The following is a 14,313-nucleotide window of genomic DNA, read 5'->3' on the forward strand; positions in this document are numbered from 1 at the left end:
GAAAGAGGTTTGGTTGAAAGCACCAGACAGGCATGAGTGAGCCCTGGCTCAGACAACCCCAGGAATACAGGGATTCCCTCCTGTGGGCCCTGACCCCTGCCTTCCTTCATCTCTGGAAAGGACTGAGAGCATCCTCAGAATCTGGAATCCATTGAACTAAAGGGTAAGACCTTCCAGGGTATAAATGTGACCGAGACATTTATAGGTGCCCTATAACTAAGAACTTGAGTGTACGTATAGCCATTGTAATTCATTATCAGAAACCCTACACTCAGGCTGGACTTGTTCTGTGGCTTAAAACTGCAGTGTCTCCACTGGGTGGACTGGCTCATGCCTGTAATCCCAGAACTTTGAGAGGCCAAGGCAGGGGATTCACTTGAGGCCAGGAGTTTGAGAACAGCCTGGCCAACATGGTGAAACCCCGTCTCTACTAAAAATACAAAAATTAGCCAGGCGTGGTGGTGCGCACTTGTAATACCAGCTACTTGGGAGGCTGAGGTGGGAGAATCCCTTGACCCTGGGAGGTGGAAGTCGCGGTGAGCTGCTATTGTGCCACTGCACTCCAATCTGGCCTGGGTGACAGAGTGAGACTCTGTCTTAAAAAAAAAAACCCCAACCAACCAACCAAAAAACCCAAAAACCTCCAGTGTCTCTGCCCCCGCTAGCTGGGTGCTTTGATCATTTCTATAATTGGTCATGAAGCCATAGCTGACATCTGTGACTTTCCTTCTAGTACCCATTCCTTATTTCCTTTGCCCTCAGCCAGAACCTCGGTTGATTAAAGTGACCCAAGGCTTCATTCCTGAAGGGTCTGAATTTTCCATAGTGCTGTCACTTTTTGGAGTTGCAGCGTTTTTGGTTGCTGGACTTCCCCCTTGCCTTTACCACTGGACATGGTAGCACTCGGCCCTCCTGAGACTCTCCTGGGCTCTAGACGTAGTCCTGCTCTCCTCCCTGTGCAGCATCCTATTTTCACCTTGCTAATCAGGATCAGTCACTCCTACCAGCAGGGTCACTCCCCTCCTCTGCACATAAATTCAGTGGTACAAGGAGCCCAAAATAGCCAAGTGGTAGTCTCATCTTCCAATTTGATTGTGAACCCTAGAGGCATGTCTTAGGGACTAAGACCTCCAAACACAAGCCCTGTGAGTGGGGTATCAGGTGTGGCAACAGCAAGAGGAACTACTCCCACTTCACCCACTGGTTCCCAGACCCATGCACTTTGGCTGGGGGGAGACACCCGGTCGGCCTCTGATTTAAAGCCTCTACTGCATCCTGTAAGATCAAAGCCCATCCCTTCAGGACGCTGTCTCACAACTGGCAACATCGAGAGTCATTCTACTCTTCATTTAGGTCATTTCTGGGTGATGGGGCATGTGGTAAAACCAGTTAATTCATGAGCACAAGCCCGATGCCGAACTCTGCTGTAGAATGAGGTCACTAATCAGAAGCAAAGCTGTACGGAATGGCACAGCGGTGGGTTGCATTGAGTCCACATGGCCCACAGGACACACACCAGCTGTCTTGTTGCTAATAGGGATTACCAACACTGTTCCCTAGGCCAGTGGGCAACATTTTTCACACAAGGGCCAATTCACTGAGGAAGATGTTGACAGGCTACATTTTCTTTACCTTTGAAGTCTCCAAAATAAATCTTCTTAGAGCCTAGATGACCTACTCTGGAGAACAGTAAAATGAAAAAACACTGACCTCTCAAGCCACATAAATGGGCATATTTGCCACATGCCAGGGAGAAGCTGTCTAACCTTCCATGCTGAGACTGAACGGCAGAAGCAAGTGGGCAGTGGGGTGCTGCTAAGCACTGTACTAGACCACCTGAAACCCCACTGGCCCCAAACGAGACTCAATTTGGAAGGCCTGGCCTGAAGAAATGGTGAAACACTATGCCTTAAAAAAGCAACTGCCAATCTTTGAGGAGGCAAAACATAGGATTTAAGGGAAAGGAAATGACACCACTTTGGGAAATGTGAAATCCTAAACACCTGGGTATACTAGAGTGTAATAAAACCAACCCAACAGGTCAGAGGTGAATGATTCACGTTCAGATCTTAACAGTGAGACGACTCAGGTTTCTGAAGGTCAAAGGAAAATGCACCTTCTAGGCTTTTAGTTAAACAGTTTGAGTACATACTATGCACCCATCAGTGACAAGGCCACCATTAGATTTCATTCCTAAAAGAGGTATTTGGGTTTGCCCTAAGCAAAGTTCCAGGCAAATTAATTCTATAGCAGCTTCACCTTAGCACTTTGGGACACTGAAGGAACGGCTCTCCACCTCCTGTGTAGCAAGAGAGAACCAACGATGCAGAATTCATTGGCTGAAGCATTACTATACACATAGCGCATCTTTTATAGATGGATGCGTGCACCGCCGTGTGGAACAGTGTGGTCTAAAATGTGAGCCCAGTACTGCCTTGGGCAACTACTGGTGGCCAAGGGCACTTCCAGAAGAGGCAGGAGGAGGGCAACTCACCAGGAGAGGCAGAGGGCAGTGGCGCTCTCTTCGCTCTCTTCATGGAGCACCCCGAGTTTCTATGCAAGGTTGGTTTTAATTTTTAAATTCTCACATTTTAGCTGCTTCCCTGAGATAGGACTTGAATTTTTTTTTTAAAGCAAAGAGAGAAAAGCAGAATGTGAATACTAAAACATAAAATGCTAGTTTCCCTCATTTGAAAAGAAAATAGATTGAGAAATGTGAATCTTCCTTAGGGAACCCATTAAGTAATCACTCCAACCTAAAAATACTTTGATTAATCAGGTACTGTGAGGGTAATTGCCTTTCTCTGTGCTGTTAAAAAAGGTAAAGTGTGCAGAATACTCAGGAGCCCAGGAGCCAAAGAGACTGGATTGCTGGATAATCAGGAGAGAGGGTCTCCAGGTCAAAGGTGCTGGTCTTGAACTCCTGGCCTCAAATGATTCTCCCACCTCGGCCTCCCAAAGCACTGGGATTACAGGTGTGATTACACTCTGGGATTACAGTGACATATCACACTGGCCCTGGCTTTCAGACAACTGAAATGTAAACATTTAGGTATCATTCTCAAATGTAGAGCAGTTGCATGAGGCAACGTGGTATATGTAAGGCAATCTTCCAGAGAGCAGAATGAGTTGATCCCCACAATGCATCTGATAAGCTGATCCTATGCCTGGGGCTTGGTTTTCTGCCCTTAGGTGGGGCATTCCCATTGAGCAATGCAGTTTGCTGCCTGGCACGTTCTGGGGTTTCACAGTTATGGGTAGAAACAATCCCCCCAAAGTCTCTTGGGACCTTGCACTGTGAAGATGAACCGTATCTGTAGTCAGAATGAGACTAGACACGCAGTACACAAATAGAGAAGGCATGTGCATTTTTAATCGAGTTTTACTATTAGCCCTTGGATCAGTATATCGGCAAGTTTTAATTTGGAAGACAAAAGTGCCCATGAGAAAGTCAAGAATTTCAAATACAACTTTTAATACTACGTATTTCAGGAGCTTCCCTGTTCAAGTATTCCTAGAGAAGGAAAGCTCTTTCGGTTTCGAAGTATGAGAACTGTTAGCGCTCCTTCCTCTGGTCTGCCCACACCGCTCACCACAAAGAGGCAAACAAAACAACTCAAAAGGGGACGGTAAGTGCAAGATAGAAAAGAAAATTGAATCGTGTGAAATTAGTTTTTATTTTTAACTAAAAATAAATGCTTAACATCTTTCCAAAATCAAAACTAAAGATGAACACCTAGAAAAAAGGGTGGAAACATCTTTTTCCTTCCCTGGGAAACCAGTAAGGCAGACGTTCTAACGGAGCGTGGTTTATCCCCACAGGACTAGTCTATGCAAATGGAATCTCTCTCCAGCCTTTTCTCTATGTCAGTTTTATCTATCTGGCAAGAAAAAACAAAAACCCCCAAAACAAGCCCTCCCCACAAACACAACACAAAACAAGGGACTTGAAAAGTTGGAGAAAACCTTTTAACGTGTTTCTGTAAAATCCCTTCTGAGGAGGTTTAGTACAGGTACTATCCATCAGCAACTTAGCCGGCCAGGTGAGTTGGTGCAGAAGCGCTTCGGGTGAATTCATACCAGAGCCACCGGGTGTGACTCGGCCACCTCTCCCAATTACCACAGGGAGGTCTTAAAATTGAATTTCAGTTTCAGCAGATACTTCAGATTTACCTGAGCAATATCATAGACAATGTACCTGAGGGGAAGCTTGTCAAGGAGCCAACAGCCACACAGAGAGAGTACATGTGCCTTATCTTCCCCGGGCTGGCAGGATGCCCAGTGCCATCCTGAAAGTTACTTTTAGGCTTCTTCATGGGGCTGGGTTGGTGCCCTTCAGGCAGACTGAGGAGAAGAGATCATACTCTGGAAACTGAGGGAAGGCTCATACCCTGTAAACCAGGCTATGCACAGGGAGAGACCACTGAAAGAAAACAGTCACCATGGGACACATCTACAGAACAGCCTCTAATCCTTGTCTGTCCCGGGTAATCTGACAGCACGTAAGTGACTCTGTAGCTCCAGAACATTCCTTTGTGCTCACACAGCATACTCAAGAAAGGATACTCGTTATATAGTAGACAGGTGTCATTTACACCAGATGAAATCCCAGTCCCAAGAGGAACCTCCACACCATCCAGAGTAATACTAGCTGAAGGGTCAGGGGCAGTTTTGCCCAAACCTGCAAAAAAAGAGAAGGCACAAGTGACATGAACTGTGACAACAGAGGTGGCACAGGTTCCAGGGAGATGAGCTCTATTTGATGTTGAGTCCATGTGCTTTTATTTTTTTCCTTTTTGAGATGGAGTCTTGTTCTGTTGCCCAGGCTAGAGTGCAATGGTGCAATCTCAGCTCACTGCAACCTCCACCTCCACGGTTCAAGCATTCTTCTGCCTCAGCATCCTGAGTAGCCGGGATTACAGGCGTGTGCCATCACACCCAGCTAATTTTTTGTATTTTAGCGGAGACAGGATTTCACCATGTTGCCAGGATGGTCTTGAACTTCTGACCTCAGGCAATCCACCCACCTCAGCCTCCCAAGGTACTGGGATTACAGGTGTGAGCCACCGCACCCAGCCTCATGTGCTCATTTTAAAGACACATTCTATCTTTCTTCAGATATAAAACTAAGGCAATAAATCAAGGTTCCCAGGGCATCAACCTTCACTGAGTTTAATGAGAGCGGCGATACCCTATAGGGTCACATTTCTGCTCAATAGAATTCCAAAGCAGCCACTTCAACTGGGCAGTGGAAGGTTCTAAATCATACGCTGCAAATTCTAGCAATCCAAGATGCTCCAGGCACTACTGTGTCACAAGAGGTCCCTCACTGCGGTAGCTACAAGTTAGGTTAAAGCCCAAATCCATGTACCTGGTTACCGGTGCCTGCTCCTGTGGCATTTGTGACACTAGCTACAGCCAGAGAGTGAACTGTGTGTGTGTTTTTAAATGATTATACTTTAAGTTCTGGGGTACACACGCAGCTTGTGCAGGACTGTTACACAGGTATACACATGCCATGGTGGAGTGAACTGTTTTTAAAAATGAACCGCCTGCTGTAGATCTTGCCTCTTTTTTAAAAAATAAATAAATAAGTAAAATGAACCTCCAATCATGGTCAGCTGTAGCATATTAACCACAACCCAAACAACAACAACACACATACACACACATGCCCCCAAAAGATTAAATGACTCTCCAGCTGTTTGACGGCAAGCCCCCGCTTCTGTGCTGTTCAGGGTGCCTGGGGCTGTAGCAGCAGCTTTGGAAACACTTTACCTTTGACACTGTGCTTGCCCTTGGGTAACTTGCTGATGTGTGAGGCGTGCTTCAGTTCATACCTATTTAAGAGAGGACAATCTCAGAAGAGGCCTTCACACTGGGCTCTCAAAACCAACAGTTTGATTAGTAGAACAAGGTGAGCTATAGAGACGAGTTAAAAACCCACAACACCCAGACCATCTTAACTGCTCAGGCTCCCTCTCAAGTTTCTGGAACTCCTCCAGAACCTGAAGCTGCAGTTGTGGCTGAACAGTTTGTGCCCAGCGGTCACTGCGATGGGGCCATTTTCAAGGAAAGGCCCTATTTGGAGCGCTGATCGGCAGCTCTGGGTTTCTGTTCACACTCCATATTCCCCAACCCCCTGGCCTTTTACATGACCCTGTGCTTTTGGTTATAGTTCACGGGATGTCCAAATGAAGCTGGACTAATCAGATCTTTCTCTGTGGAGAATCTGGAAGTGGGATTAAGATTCCAGTTCCATTTGGGTTGGTCTAAGAAAACTGAAACATTGGTGAGTGGAGGAGGAAGCCATGGGGGATCGTCCTTTGTGCAACTCAATCTCTCTGCTTCCCAGTCCATGGAGAGAAGACACTGCCTGCTTTGGAGGACTGGTTGCATTCTGTTCTTGCATTTTGTGAGGTATCCTTGTATCTCCCTTGTTCCCTTAACTTGAATTGGATTCTGCTACTTACAAGCAAAGAATCCTGATTGGTGGGGCCAGTAACTGTAGTGGGGAATTTCCACTCTCCCAGCCAACGGGAGTTCTGCCTAGCCCACTCCATCTGTCCCCATGAAATGCCATCAGTTCCAGAGCCAGGTTTACTCACATGTTTCCAAGGGCAACTTCTCCCAACAGGATTAAGCCTATTGGGTCTCCCTGAGACGTATGGCAGTAGTTAGCACTTTTGGAGACCATGTCAGCGAAATAGATCCCTTTACCAAACATGTAGCCTGTCTGGAAGGTTGGAAAAGGGACAGTTGAGAATCTTCTGATGGAAAATTAGGAGCAGCTGTTCACTGAGTGCCAGCTAGAGCCGGGAACCCAGCTAAGTGCTGCAATCCATCACTTCTAATTCTCACAATGCCCGTGGTGAGGAAATACCAAAGGTTTAGCCTACAAGCCAGGCTGCTCAGATCCTAGCTCTGCCAGGTGCCAAGGAGCAAGAAGCTACATCACTTCTCTGGACTCTACTTGCCTCTTTTCTCAAACGGGAAACATAATCTCATGGAGCTGCTGTGAGGATGGAATGAGCTCATCAATGTTACTTAAACTAGCACCTGTCAACACCCACGGAACGCAGGATGGTATTTTTATTCCCTTTTGCAAGTGAAACATGAGGTTCAGAAAAGGTAGGCCATTTGTCCATCATACACTACTGCACACCATGAGAGAGAACCATTTAAACCTCTCTGCTCCTCACTCTACAACTGTGAAACGAGAGGCTTGGAAGGCCCTGTCCAGTTGGACCTGTCTAGAATCCAGCAGGTGGCATCGTAGTCCCTCGTGTCTGGGTAAAGCCTTACTCACTCATCGCTACGTTTTGCTGTTGAAGACACTGACACTCAGAGGTGGCCTGGCTGGTAAGTGGTAGAGGTAGGCCTGGACTCAGCTTGGCCTGTGGCCATGTGTCTGTTCTTTGCTTGTTAACATACCCGATTAGCATTTGCAGCAAGGCCGTGGCCTGGATGCTCTACCTTCTCTGTTCCAGAAACTGTCTTTGAAACCCCTGACAGGGTTAGGGTCAGGAGGATAAAGGTGAAGATTTAAAGGATGTCCGATAAAATCCCCTATTGGCCACAGCTAAGCCAGTAAGACCTCTTACTTAAAGTTCTTTATAGAGACACTTGCAGAGACAGGCATTGCCCACCCCTCACCAGGCCAGGCACATACCACGGGTGCTTCAGGTGGGGCTATCCGAAGACCCTGGGACAGGATCCCAGCGAAGTTGGTGGTCCTGGACCCGTGCCACAGCAACCTTCGGTTATGAAGCTGCTTAAAGGGCTTGTAGCGCTGGCATTCCCCTTCACGCTCTATCTTAAAGATCTGGTCGGAGTAGTAAACAAAGGGAGAGACAAAAGAAGCCATTTGTTACTCTGGTTGACTGAAAGATAGGACTGGATACAGGAGAAATGACCAGCTGTCCCTAAGGCTAGAAACTGTCAGGTCAGCTGCAGTGTAGAAAATGTTTTCCACAAGGCTGGGATGGAGGGTCAAGGTCCCGCCCAGCAGAGACCAGCCGTTGCTAGTTAATATTACTGTGCAGCAGACGTGCACTTGAGGAACTTTATCTTGGACCTCTCATAATCGTATGTTCTGAGATCAAGTTTGGCAATAGGAAATGTCCTTTAAAACAATAAAAAGTCGTCCCCAAACTACTGTATAAGACTACTAATTTTGTAATCCCAGCACTTTGGGAGGCTGAGGTGGATAGACCATCCGAGGTCAGGAGTTTGAGACCAGCCTGGCCAACATGGTGAAAACCCGTCTCTACTAAAAATACAAAAATTAGCCAGGTATGGTGATGGGTGCCTGTAATCCCAGCTACTCCAGTGGCCGAGACAGGAGAATCACTTGAACCTGGGAGGCGAAGGTTGCAGTGAGCTGAGACTGCGTCACTACACTCCAGCCTGGGTGATAGAGTGAGACTCCACGTCAGAAAACAAAACAAAACAAAAAAAACCTACTGATTTTTCTGCTGAACAAATGAGTCACTTCTTTGGGTTATCTAAAGTAAGTAAACTGCTCTTTTCTATCCAGGCCTAGGTTGGACGAGTGGGCAGGGAAAAGCTGGCAGGACACAGAAGGAAGTGGGGGAGAAAGGATTCTTACATCGACGACTTCCAAGTCATAAGCATTGTGTGTGGTTGCGTGAGTGTTCTTAACATACTTCCTGATGATCTCGGCTTCTTCAGAATCTCTGTCAACCACCTGGGTAAATGAAATCTTGGGATCAGCACAAACGAGACCCCAGGAGAGCTACAGAGGAGTAATGCTCAGGCTCAGCCGATGCACAGCTCAACGCCACACTCCTCGAAGGAAGCCAGGCAACTGGCTCCTGGAAGAGTCCAGCTCAACATGAGTTAAAACACAATGGGCCAGAGGAAGTCACAGCTACGATGTGCAATTAAAATTATGTCTGGCTCAGAGGACAAGCCTAACAACTGTCAAATAGCTGATGTAACCTATGCTAAGTTAACCTGAGAGAATTATAAAGGAGACTAGTATGTTCTATTTTCATATTTATATTCAAAGTTCAGAAAACTTAGGAATGCTGGTCTATCTCACTGTCTTTTAATTAAGTCTTCAGAATTGTAAAATTGTAAACAGAGAGAATGAGAATCCCTTCACAAAGAACTATCCCCCCCACCCCTCCCATCAGGAAGGTGCGGGGGGGCAGGGCACGCAAAACAAATGACATGTGGTGTCTTACCCTGCTTGGACCCACAGATATCCTTTGTCCTAGGAAAGGAGCAAAGGCTCTTTCTTTAGCAATGTAAACACCTGGTACCGGACTCAACAGACTCTAGCCCACCTGAACCCCTGCAACACTGCAGGCAATGGGCTGAGGACAGTGGGGCAAATGAGTGTGGAGACAGGGTCGAGGATGCAGCCATCCTCCTCTGGTTGGTCTGGGCAGGGTGTTTGGAGACTGTGTGCCAACACAGGCCACTTCGGCCCCAGAGAAAAATGAACCCGAGCATTGTGTTTTTATCATGCCTGCCATCAAGCATTTCCACTTCTGAAATGGACACTGGTATTAAGCCTTCTAAAAGTTCACGCTCATGCCTGTAATCCCAGCACTTTGGGAGGCTAAGGTGGGCAGATTATCTGAAGCCAGGAGTTCAAGACCAGCCTGGCCAACATGGTGAAACCCCGTCTCTACTGAAAACACAAAAATTAGCCGGGTATGGTGGCTCACGCCTGTAATCCCAACTACCTGAGAGGCTGAGGTAGAAGAATCGCTTGAAACCAAGAGGCGGAGGTTGCAGTGAGCTGAGATTGCACCACCGCACTCCAGCCTGGGTGACAGAGTGAGACTCTTTCTCAAAAAAAAAAGAGTTCACACTACAAGAGTCTAGAAAAACACAGAGCTCCTCTCTAGATGAAGGAGAAAAAAAAAAAAAAACTTTTGGTAAGACCCTCAAATATCAGTTTGTATGCCAAGTTGAGGTGCTGGCTTGGAAGGCTGCCTTGTAAGCAAGGTGTATTATCCACATGTGAAATGCCCAAATGTCCTGAAAGGACCACCGGCAACAATGTCCAGGAACTTGTTAGAAAAGGGAATTCTTGGGCACTAGCCATCTGTGTTTGAACAGGCTTTCCAGGAGATCCTAACACACATACAATTTCAGCATCGCCGCTCTCAGGAGAAGTTAGGATGCTTGAGGAAGGCCTGACTCTGTTACCTTAATGTCAGTTTTGAGCTTCTCATAGTTGACATCGATAGGATCCTTGCTGCTATCGTCAGACCCTCCCCTAAGCAGACTGTAGGCCACCTCGATGTCCAGCAGGTTGTCCAGCATTTCCACCTTGGCCTGGAGGAGCAAAAGAAAGCCCCCAACTTAGGTATCATGGAGAGTGAGACAGACTCACCCAGGTGGCAGAGAAAACCTACATGCAGAGAACACCCAAACCTTCCTGCTGGTCAGAGCCAGCCCACTATCTGCTGCACACAGTGAGTGCTCATAAGGACTTCCTGGAATTTAACAAGGCCTTGTAGGCTGGGGGAGTTGAGAGGTGGAAGAACTGTCTTTTCTCTCACACATGCTGACATTTGGGACCTATAATGAAGGCACTTCAGACAAATGGTTCCTGAGCCAGGAGCTCTCTTAAAAGGCAGGGAGGGAAAATGGGGAGGAAGATGCTGTTAGGAGGGAGAGGCTCTCCCTCTCCTACCGCTCTTTCCCCAGTGGATTTGGTAGAACGGGGCAGGAAAAATGGCTCTGCCTCCACCAATGTGGATAGAAACCCAACTTCAAAACAAGGGCAAGGAAGTGGCCCCCCAGCCCAGCAGACCTGCAGTCCCTTCTGAACCCCTGCGCTACCTGCACACTGTCTGCATTGTTCAGGAGCGGAGGCTTCTTCATCCCAAAGTCGTGGGGGATCAGGGTGTAAAAGCGATTTGAGAGATCCAGGATCTGAGAGTCGCTGCTGCCCTGGGACACCGCCTGGAGAGAAGGGGACAGAAGGAACGCAAGACTGAGGGAGCAGCTCCGAGCCCCTGGCCAGGCTTTCTCTTCCAGCAGGTGGAAGCTGCAGCAAGTCTAGAAGTAGCGTGCTGTGTGCACACGCCAAGACGCACGGGAAACGATCAGAGACTGCCTTCCTGTTAAAGCTACACCACTGAGCAAGGCAGAACCCTGTCCTCTAAAAGCACCGCTCAACACATAATGGGATTCTCCCATGAAATTTCATTTGTACAAAGAACTGTGCAGTTACAGACATTTAACCCCCGCCCCCACAACTATGCAAAATGTTAACTGTAAAATCTAGGAGGTGGGCTCATGACTATTGCTGTAAAATTCTTTCAACTTTTTGTATGCTTGAAACATTTTCACAATAAAATGTTGACAGGAGGTTGCCCATTGCTGTAAAATTCAGTCAGGCCCCCTGCCTCCACTGGCCTTCACTGGAATAGTTTCTACTGTACCTGGAGGTTGAAGTGGCCAGTCACAGAAAGGCTAGGCAACCTTTACCGCCAGTGTCACTTGCTGCTCTATAGGCAGAGGGTGCATAATAAATGCACAGAGGTGGAAGAGTGGGACCACTGGGATTCCAGGAATTTGGCAGACAGCCTAGGTGACCACAGGAAGGTCAAGGGGATATGAAGTGGCACCCAGCAGGCCTGAAGCCCCACGCCTGCTTCTCGCTGCGACATGGACTTCACCAAGTCGTACAAGTTCCATCTCTGTTGCCCAGGTAGCTCTGGCAATGGGTAAGGATGCTTTTCCAGCTCTTCTACCTGAAGACTCTGGAATGGGAAGAAGCTGGGGCTGAGGAAAGCAGCAAGTCCTCAGTGAGTGGGCAACAACAAGGTGAGAGGTTCACTGCTCAGAACCAGCTGGAACTGGAGTTGACAGATCTGGTTCAGGGCCTTTTCTCCAGCACCAGCCAGAGAGCCCACTGCCTGGGCCCACTTCTGCTTCCCGTGTGCTTTTCTTCTATCATAGGCCAAGACTGCCTCACCCACAGATATAAGCGGAATCCTCCAGCCCTACTCCAGGATGTAGCTGGAAGGCTCCGGGACTGGGAGACCTTGAAAGATGCTCAAAGAATGTTGAAATAACATGAATGAAAGAGTTTTCCATTTGATGATTTCCTGGTAACTGCAAAATAAACTCTGCCTAACTGTTAAGGACTCACAAAATAAAACCACAGCACAGCTGACCCTTGAACAATCTGGATTTGAAGTGTGCGGGTCCATTTATATACACAGATGTTTTCAATAAATAGTTAGCTCTCTACACCTGTGGGTTCTGCATTTGAGAATTCAACCAAACTCAGGTCAAAAATACAGTATTCTCAGGCTGGGTGCGGTGGCTCATGCCTGTAATCTGAGAACTTTGGGAGGCTGAGGTGGGCGGATCACTTGAACTCAGGAGTTCAAGACCAGTCTGGCCAATATAGCAAAACCCCACCTCTACTAAAAATACAAAAACTTAGGCGGGCATGGTGGTGTGTACCTGTAACCCTGGCTACTCGGGAGGCTGAGGCAAGAGAATCACTTGAACCCAGGAGGCAGAGGTTGCAGTGTGCCAAGATTGTGCCACTGCACTCCAGCCTGGGCAACAGAGCAAGATTCTGCCTCAAAAAAGAAAAAGAAAAATTCCATTTTAAAAAAAATCTGAGGATGTTAGACCTGAGGGAGTCCTGGAACCAATCCCTGAGGATACAGAGGGATGACTTTACTTTTTAGAGATAGGGTAACGTCTTCAAGTTTATACGCAGTTTACTACATATCTGATAACTGAAAATGTTGCTGTTCATTAGTTTTGTGATAAACTTTTTAAGTAGCAGGCACTTGTCATTTATTGAACTGAAAAAAAATCTAAACCCTTGTGAAGTGCAGTTCAGTACTTCCAGTTCCTTAACCTTAGAGTACATGTCATCCCTGCTGTCCCCAGGTGGTGTTGCCCCCTAAGTTGGCCAGGGGAGGGTTCAGAGAGGCCCCTGGCGGCCCCGTGCTTACCTGCTGGACCTCACTGAGGATAGAGTACGCAGCCTGGATCTGCCTTTTGCTCAGCTTCCCCAAGGGCATCTTCTGCAGGTCAATCTGAGGAGACAGGGGATTTTGCTCTGAAAGCTGGATACTGCACAGTGTGATAGCAAGAGAGCTGGATTGAGCACCCCACCCTCGGGCCCTAGGAGCAATCAGGAGCTTGCTGGGATTTCCTGAGGACACCAGTGACCCAAATCCAGAGTTTGTAGCCCCACTCCACCATGAGGGACGGGAGTCTGTCTGAAGATTGTTGCTCACTTCCTTTATGACTGGGCTTAGCCAACCGTATCTCCTCTGCCCCTATGCTCAGTTTCAAACAGCCCAGCACGTCTGGAAAAAGATACAGCATAATTCCCAACCAGTTCTGATGTGCAGATGAGGGCTCATCAGTCATGCTGTCCCGACCCTGCCCAACAGCCTTCCCTGGGGTCCCAGAGTTAAGGCAGTAAGTGTACCCCTCCCTGGGTTCCCAGCTGGAAAAGGACCAAGAGTTTTCAAGTGTTGAACAATATTTTTAAAAGGATACACTCCTGAACTTATGGACTTACATCCAAATCAATGCTGTCCCTTTCAGATCAGTCACCTCAAGCATATACTTGTTCCTACAAATATTGCTACTGCTCACTTCTTGGGTACTGACTGACATCGAGAGAAGCTGCAAGCTGCAGTGGAAGAAGCATGAGATCTGCAGCCTTGGTTTTCTATCAGTTAAGTGGGGCCACCTTCCTTAAAAGGCACCTAACTCCATTTTGCAAGCAGCCCTGTCTGTTCCGCTTGGCCCCCAACTGGAGACACCTGTGTACCAATGGGCCCTACACTATATCCTGAGACATCATGTCTGGGGCTTTTCCAATAGATCCTGCAGAACTAACTGGGGGCTGTGACTGCATCGTTCCATTTTTGCGTGTCCAGCACTTCCTGCAATCCTTGGACCAAAGAACTGAACAAGAATCTTAGAAATGAAACTGCTATGGTGATAACATTAAATAAAACGATGTTTAAGTGCTCATGGCTCATCAGACACCAACGGGAGCCAGCAGCAACAGCTTCTAAACACATTTGCAAGCCCTGGCACGTACGCTTTCCTGTACCCTCAACACTGGAAACTCCACCCTAAGGGAAGATCTGATTTCTGGCAGGAATTAAGTAGCCGGAGTCACATCTGGGGAAGAAGGTGAATGATTTATTTCAAGTCAAGAGCAAGGTACAGTAAAAGAACAAAGTGACTTTCGTATGCACCCTCCATCAACTCTGAAAAAAATTCTCAAGAAGGAATCCCAAAAGAAGTTCTGACAACACAGCATAGCCAGAG

The 14,313-nt window shown here is 47.4% G+C and overlaps 1 protein-coding gene across 1 annotated transcript in view; it reads right to left on the reverse strand.

Annotated features, from left to right (window-relative positions):
- Positions 1-3,658: 3,658 nt before the first annotated feature.
- PARP1 (poly(ADP-ribose) polymerase 1) overlaps positions 3,659-14,313 on the reverse strand; it is a 47,183-nt gene continuing 36,528 nt past the window's right edge. The window contains exons 15-23 of the mRNA XM_012459811.3: positions 12,972-13,055; positions 10,828-10,950; positions 10,189-10,317; positions 8,612-8,710; positions 7,673-7,825; positions 6,609-6,736; positions 5,779-5,840; positions 4,567-4,681; positions 3,659-4,198 (exon numbers count right to left, since the gene is read on the reverse strand). Of these exons, the coding sequence (XP_012315234.2) occupies positions 4,117-4,198; positions 4,567-4,681; positions 5,779-5,840; positions 6,609-6,736; positions 7,673-7,825; positions 8,612-8,710; positions 10,189-10,317; positions 10,828-10,950; positions 12,972-13,055 (975 nt within the window). The 3' untranslated portion in view covers positions 3,659-4,116. The remainder of the gene's footprint in view (positions 4,199-4,566; positions 4,682-5,778; positions 5,841-6,608; positions 6,737-7,672; positions 7,826-8,611; positions 8,711-10,188; positions 10,318-10,827; positions 10,951-12,971; positions 13,056-14,313) is intronic.

This window comes from Aotus nancymaae, unplaced genomic scaffold, assembly GCF_030222135.1.
Source record: "Aotus nancymaae isolate 86718 unplaced genomic scaffold, 86718_ANA_hifiasm-v0.15.2.pri h1tg000032l_0, whole genome shotgun sequence".
In the NCBI taxonomy this organism is placed as follows: Eukaryota; Metazoa; Chordata; class Mammalia; order Primates; family Aotidae; genus Aotus; species Aotus nancymaae.